The 7772-nt window shown below is 37.8% G+C and overlaps 1 protein-coding gene across 1 annotated transcript; it reads right to left on the bottom strand.

Moving 5' to 3' along the window:
* Positions 1-6: 6 nt before the first annotated feature.
* On the bottom strand, positions 7-7374 carry LOC123805516 (olfactory receptor 51F2-like). Its single transcript, XM_045818144.1, has 2 exons — positions 7366-7374; positions 7-936 (listed from the first exon to the last, which is right to left on the bottom strand). The coding sequence occupies exons 1-2, from the start codon at positions 7372-7374 to the stop codon at positions 7-9; spliced, it is 939 nt and encodes a 312-aa protein (XP_045674100.1).
* Between the last annotated feature and the right edge of the window lie 398 nt (positions 7375-7772).

Raw genomic sequence — 7772 nt, 5'->3', positions numbered from 1 at the left:
TTGAGTCTATGTGTCTTTGGGATGGAGAATTTTAATCACAGCTGTACGTATCTGTTTGGTCTTCACACTGTAGATGATGGGGTTCATTACTGGGGGGATCAACAGGTAGGTGTTAGCAATCAAAGTATGTACATAGGGTGGGGCTTGTTTTCCAAACCTGTGAACAAAGGACAGACTGATCAATGGAATGTAGAAAATAGCAACAGCCCCAATGTGGGAGATGCATGTGTTGAAGGCTTTCTTCCTCTCTTCTGGGGATGCGATGCTGAGGACAGTCCTAATGATCAAAACATAAGAGAGGAGGATGAGGATTGAGTCTAGCCCAACAGTAGAGATCATGGCTGTCAACCCAACTGCGCTATTAATCCTGGTGTCTGTGCAGGAGAGCTTCATCACATCTGGGTGGAAGCAGTAGGAGTGGTGTAGCACGTGGCTGTGGCAGTAGGACAGTCTTTTAAGAAGGGCTACCACTGGTGTCATCGTTAGTGTCCCCCTGATGACAATGGACACTCCAATTTGAGCTATTCTGGAGTCAGTTAAAATGGTGGCATACCTGAGAGGATTAGAGATGGCTACAAAACGATCAAAGGCCATGGCCAACAGCACTGAGGATTCCATGACAGTGAAGAGTTGAATGAAAAACATCTGCGACAAGCAGGCATTAAAGCTGATCTTCCTGGCATTGAACCAGAATATACCCAACATGGTGACTAGGGTGGATATGGACAAGCCAAGGTCAGTGGTGGACAGCATGGAGAGGAAATAGTACATGGGTTCATGGAGGCTGGGCTGAGTGACAATGGCAAAGAGAATCAGGCTGTTTCCTGAGAGGGCAGTTAGATAGAGGAAGCAGAAGGGAATGGAGATCCAGGTGTGGAAGACTTCCAGCCCAGGAATGCCAGTTAGCAGGAAAATGATGGAAGAGGATGTGGTATTCTGGAAGTTGGGCATGCTGAATTATAAGTACAGAATTCCAAGGTGAAACTCTGGAATGATGAAAAAACTGAATTAAAAATCTAGTTTCAAATAATTTTATTGAACCTCAAACCAACCAAAAATGAATATCTATATGCTACACAAATATGAATGACTCACTTAAATTGATAAAAATAATTGTAAGTTTTTAACTGCTTTAGTATGCACCATTAATTTATTTTTTATTTTATAATTTTGTATTTGTGTCAGCCCACAATTTCTCTTCCCTGGGGCCCTTTGCTTGTAGCTATGTTTATTCTATGTGACCTTTGCTTTCATTCCTTTAGTCAGAGATGACTGGACTAAATAAAGACATTTTATCCAAGGCTGACTGATCATATTTCATTCTTGCTGGAATGTTTAAATTGTGATAAAGAGGTTGCACGTTGGTTTTCCTGTATAGTAGGCTTCAGAGAAAAACAGATTGGGGCTATGGAAGAGCAATAATACTACATCAGCCAGAAGTATAGAAAGCAGAGAATCTCAAGACAATTTGGGAAACCAGAAAAAACTGAGAAAGAGATACTGGTTTATAATACAAGTAACATATTACATTATGGTAAATGTCTTAGGACCAGTGCAGTCACGTGTAGCTTACTACAGTATGTAACCTTCACAGTGGCAGTTAGATTGCAGAACCTGGCATCGTGTTTGAGAGAGATGGAGAGTCAGAACAGACTTACCACCGTAGGGACAGAGGCCTCTGCCCCCACTTGACATAACGTGCTGCCATGTTCAGATATATTTCTCTCTTCAATCTGCTTGAAGACGAGTTGTTCCCAGGACAGATTTTCTCCATTTTGTGAAGACATACTTTCCAAGAGATACCTAATATGATATTACTGTTTTGCTTTGAGGGGAAAGATATAACCTGACGGCAAATGTCTTCTGGCTTTTTTCATTGAGCAGAGAATTCAAACTAGATATATGGATATGTATGAGTTGGAAGAGGGGGCTTGGGGAAATCAGAGGGGACCTCTCTTGTGCCTGGAGAGAGGGTTCAATCATTGGGAAGCAGCCAGCATTAAGATCACTGTTCCTTGGGGAAACCCAAGAGTTTTCAGCACACACAAGTTCACCAGATAAAGTGCCACCTCAAGGATTTCCTAAAGAAAACATTAATTTAAAAATTGTGAAATTTTGAATTGAAAATTAGAGAAAACAAGAAACATTAAGTTACATAAGTTAAGTAAGTGAACTATAATGTAAGAATCTAAGGTTTAGGGTTACAAGAGTGTTCTCAGGGAACCAGTGAAGTTGCTGTCAGGAATGCTTCAGCCAACCTCATAATGAAAATAAGAATTAACAGGAAGGGGGCATGCACTAAGAGAGGGAACATCTTTCTGACACTTCCAGTGACTGTTTATTAAATGCCATGAATACTGTTGATGTTATACAGAAATCAAGCCTTGCCCAACTGGTATGCATTTCACAATAAGCTGTGAAAGTTTAACAGGCTAACAAGTTCTATTGGTGCTTTTCATAAATAGACTGATTTCTGAAAAAACATTTTTAGTAACTATACTTAGCTTTGAAGAAACTATATATCGAGCAGAAGGACAAACTAAAACTGTATTTATGAAATAAATGATACATAGGATAGTTTTAAATAGTTGGTGCACCTCTCATTTCCCACATGTTTTTGTCCTGTTTATTTACTATTATTGATTTACAGAACCTGGGACTCAGTCTTTGAAGTCAACTCCTGGAGTTAGTGGGAGGTAGAGTAATCATGAAACAGGGAATTCTTTAATTCTATGTACAAAAGGATCTGGGTATTTAGTGATGGTTAGTTAGAAAAATCAATGCTTGAAAGAATTCTATGTTTTGTCTAAGTTGAGAGGTATTCCCAGGCTTTTAGGAAAAGCATATGTAAAAATTATTGTGGCAGAATGAACTTGTAATATTTGTGCTTGGCTCTTGCCTTATGTTCTCAGAGACATTTACTGAGCACCTACTTCATGCACAATAGAAAAGTATGACATAACATGAACAAAACTCCCCTTAAAAATTTATAATGAAGCAAAGGAGAAAGACTAGCACTATTTCTAAATAACTCCAATATCTAATATACAATGATGAATAATAAAAATGGGTGTGAGAGTACAGAGGGCCTTCACATGTGCTGATTAATTCTGGCTATCACTATGATTTTCATGATGTTTAATGATAATACACACGATGACTGAGTTGGAATTTTGATCACTGAGTTTTAGGTCATTTTATGAGACCAGTTATTTTTTTAAAAATTACTAGCTGAAGAATCTCTCACTCATTCTAACTTGTTCATGGTTCCCTTTTACATCATTTCATTAATTTAAACAATTTACCCCTTTCTCATTGCATTTGTTTTGTCAGATTTTCCCTTCCATTTCTGGCTTGGAGCTCAGAAGAAAAATGCAGAGTTGAGGTTGAAATGATCTGCACTGAGCCTGGCAGAAGAGAATGCCTTCAAATTCAGCTCCCCTCTTTTCTATATCTTCCTTCACCTGCTCCTCATTTATGCTGGGCTCAGACACAGGGGATTCCTTATTCCTTTGCACAGTCAGTGACTCCATGCAAGCTCTTGATCATCTACCATAAACACTTATTTTGTTTTAGTATTCAACCGAGAGCTCAAACTGTGTATAGTGTCAACACTAAGCATATGAAGCAAATAAAATAACAGTGGATTGGTGCCTGAGAAAATCAGAGAGGTTGCCAGGACTTTTTCTTTTTAAAGCCAAAACCCTTGTTTTTAATAAGAACTAGTGAGTTATGGAAATGAGAAATGAAAAAGGACAAGTTTTGAATACTTACTACATGCTGGGCACTGTATTAGTTACATGTCAGAGGATATGTAACTCTACCATTGCTTGTAGAGTGTACAAAGACATGATGTTTCTAAGCAATAAGACAGAAATATTGTGAAGTGACAGATACAGAGTATGTGTATACAAGAATATGTCTGTAAAGTCTTCAAGAATTATTAGTTCCAAGAAATCTTAACAGAGTACATAAAATATAACTGTGTAAAGTTTTGATGAATAGCTAAAAATGGAACTGCCTTTTGACCCTGCAATTCCACTTGCTAGGATTATACCCTAAGAACCCTGAAACACCAATCCAAAAGAACCTATGCACCCCTATGTTCATAGTAGCACAATTTACAATAGCCAAGTGCTGCAAGCAACCTAAGTGCCCATGAATAAATGAGTGGATCAATTAACTGTGGTACATTTACACAGTAGAATTATATGCAGCAGAAAGAAGGAGCTCCTATCTTTTGTTACAGCGTGGCTAGAACTGGAAAGCATTATGCTAAGGAAATAAACCAGGTGGTGAAAAACAAATACCATATGATCTCACCTTTAAGTGGAACTCAATCAACAACAACAACAACAAAAAAAAGCAAGCAAGCAAAATATAACCAGAGCCATTGAAATTAAGAACAAACTGACAGTGACCAGAAGGGAGGTGGGAGGGAAATAATGGGGTAAAAAGGGGGAAGGGTTTTTAGGAACAACAGTAAAGGACACATGGAGAACACCAAGGGGGGGGGGAGAGTGGGATCAGGGGAGAAAAGTGGGGATGGCTGAGTGGAGGGGGAGTGGTGAGGAGAAAACACAGACAACTGTACTTGAACAACAATAAAATAAAAAAAATGAAGCCCCCCAAAAGGTTTTGAGGAATACAGTGAGTTTATGAGGATGAAAAGCAGGAGAGAGCGTTTTTGACATAAAGACATTAGCAGTGACTGAGTGAAACAAGAAGAAACAAGAAAATTGTCATGCTGGACACTTACATGTGAAGCTGGAGGACTCAGGGGGGCTAGGAAATGAAACTCTTGCATTCCGTGGAAGAATAAGGAACTTAGATTTTAGTTGCAAAGCATCAAGTACCAGCCATTTCCAAATATTTTATGAGTAAGTACACAAATCATTCTGTGTCTTTTCTAATTTAACTACAGCAATTTTTCTTTCCTTTTTAGTATCTTATTTTGTACCACTGGCTTTTGTTTAGCATTCTACAATATTCACATTTTATCCCAACCCAATAATGAACGCTTCCCACACTTTTCTGTAGATGTTTTCAACACACACCCAATTTAACCAAGATATATCAACTATATATTATGATTGGCCATTGTGCTTAGTCAGTGAGGGTGGTAAGACATAAATCCTGTATCTCTCTCTGTTTTGTGCCATATATTTTATGACAAAAATGTTCTTTGGACAGCCTGGTTTTGTTTATTTTTCTTTCACCTTCACTAACAATCTGGAATCTTTCTCCAATGACTCAAAGAAAATTCTCCAACTGATGTCACTAATGACTCTCTAAATACCAAATCTAAAAGTTTATTTTTCAGATTTGTTTTTCTGCCCTTCCTCTCATTTTTCCCCCCCATGTTTCCCACTTCCCCTTTGAAACTTTTTTCCTTCCTTACCTTCAGTGACAGTTGTTCTGTGGGTTTCCCCTGTCCCCATTTACCAAATAATATTTTTTGTTCTGTGTCTTCAAATTATGGTATTCTTTTTGGGGTCTTTCTCCCCCCCCCCACTCCCAAGAAGTCCCTCTTCTTTTCTTGCTATCTGAGATACTACACTCTCCTTGGAATATCTTAGTTATTTCCATGGCATTAAATAGCATTTATATCAAGACAACTTGCAATACTGAAATTTAATTGTGGACTCTTCTGAGTTCTATACTTCCAAAGTTGATAGAATTTTTAAAGCTGTGGCAAGGTTTTAAACTTGAAGGCAGTACCAAATCGTGGAACTACAGTGAGGAGATCACATCAACAATTTAGAAAAAGTAATTCACAGCAGGAGAACAAATCAAAGGTAGTGATGGGTGCTGGTCAATAAAAGGTGAATAAAATTTTATCTCCTCTTGAGGGACATCTTCACTCACAATCCCTCAGATAACCCAACCTCAGTGTGAGTCAAATCCAGTGTGTTCCTTTCCCCATTCCAACCTCACTCCTTCTCCTTTGCTTTATTTGTTAGTAAATGACATCAAACTCTAGCAAATCATCTAATTAGCATTACCATCCTCACACACACAGATATCATATGCACCCATTCTTTTCTCTCTCTCTTTCATCATCTATATACAAATATTAATTGCATTTTGTATTGATTCTACTTGTGAAATGTCAAAAATTAGAACATGAGGTGGTCCACATATGAAGTCGAAGTAACAGCAATATAGTTGGTAGTGGGTATTTGAAGGTGTATTTCATTGCATTTTCTCACATTGGATATTTCATTGTATTTTCTTACATTGAAGGGATGTTACTGTTTATATCAAAGAATAAAGGGGGACTAATGGATACAATTAGGAGGAAGCACTAAAATTCCCCTGAGCTACTGTTTTGCATTGCCATCACCCTCAAACCTGTTTAATTCATCCACTCCAATCCATACACAACCTTCCTTTTCTCTTGTGAGAAATGACCTATAGTCTTTCAACTAATTTCCCTGTCCACTTAGATCACAAATATTCTCTTCATTGTTGCACTGTTGTGAGCTGTGGCTTGTGTTTATGTCTTTAACTGCTGAAGTAGATAATATGTCATTATCACTATTGTCCAAGCCATTGTCAAAGTGTGTGACTGACCATGGTTTGGATCCTTGCACAGACACTAACTAGTTTTGAGACTTTGTACAACAATGCTAATAAAAATATTAATCATAACAATAATAGCTGCCACTGATTGGAACTTGTTCCATGACTATTACTGTGCTGAGCATGTTACAAACATATAATTTTAATTCTTAGTACAATATCATGTGGCAAGTATTATTAAATTCACTTTAAATTCTCTTTTTTGCTAAACAGACTGAGTATCCAAGAGATTATGAAACATATACAGGGTCACACACAACTTGGGAACGTCTGAGCTGAGATTCCAAACCCAGTTCTTCTTAATTCCAAGGCTTATGATTGTCAGAACTATTTCACTTGCAAGTAATATAAACTTTTTTTGATCCAGTTTCATCATCTATGGGGTAGAATATGCCTAATACAGTACCTGGCATGCAGTAGGTATTCAAATTGGCATTTTTTTCACTTTTATTAAGAAACGTTGAGCTTAGAAATGAGGTTTAAGCCTCTGACAACCTCTTTGGTTTTCTCAAGCACCAAACCACTAAACACCATAAATATATTAGTACAATGATCAAGTCATTTGATTAATGAACAACCAACTATCCAACCTACACCAGACAGAACAAAATATACATTTCCTGAGAATAAATAATTCTACAAATTCTTCCATCCACCTCAGTCTACCACCTCACTCTCTAACCTGATTTTGTACAACGTGAGAAAATTCTGTCCTGTGCACAAGAAACCTCAGTTCATCCAGAGTCAAGTGTTTTCATCGAACAAAACAGATTTACTTACAGAGCCCATACAGCAGGTCTGTCTGTTCCTCTTAGGCTGACTTAGAAGGCTGAGGAGGCTATAGGTTTCAGGGGAGATCCAAGCTTATGAGGGGACTTGTTCCAGCCTCATAGAGACAGTGACAGAGCTGAGAGACCAGTTCCTGCTGGTGGTGTAACTTGCTGTGTCTCCAGTCAGTGTCCGGATGCTCCTAGAAGACTTATTTTTTTCCTTATACAAGTCTTTTATATCTGTTCCATTATGCAATTTCTTATTGTGGCAAAGTGTTTTATAGGCTGATATGTATTTTATTGTCCTTGTGCCCTTTTATGGAAGGTTTCTTTGTAAAAACAGTTTTGAGATATGATTCATATACCTTAAAATTCACCCACTTAAAGTACAATTCAATAGTCTTTGTAAATTCACAG

Source organism: Phyllostomus hastatus, unplaced genomic scaffold (genome assembly GCF_019186645.2).
Source record: "Phyllostomus hastatus isolate PE091 unplaced genomic scaffold, TTU_PhHast_1.1 phas_scaffold_317, whole genome shotgun sequence".
Classification (NCBI taxonomy): domain Eukaryota; kingdom Metazoa; phylum Chordata; class Mammalia; order Chiroptera; family Phyllostomidae; genus Phyllostomus; species Phyllostomus hastatus.
This window is presented reverse-complemented; position numbering and strand designations above follow the sequence as displayed.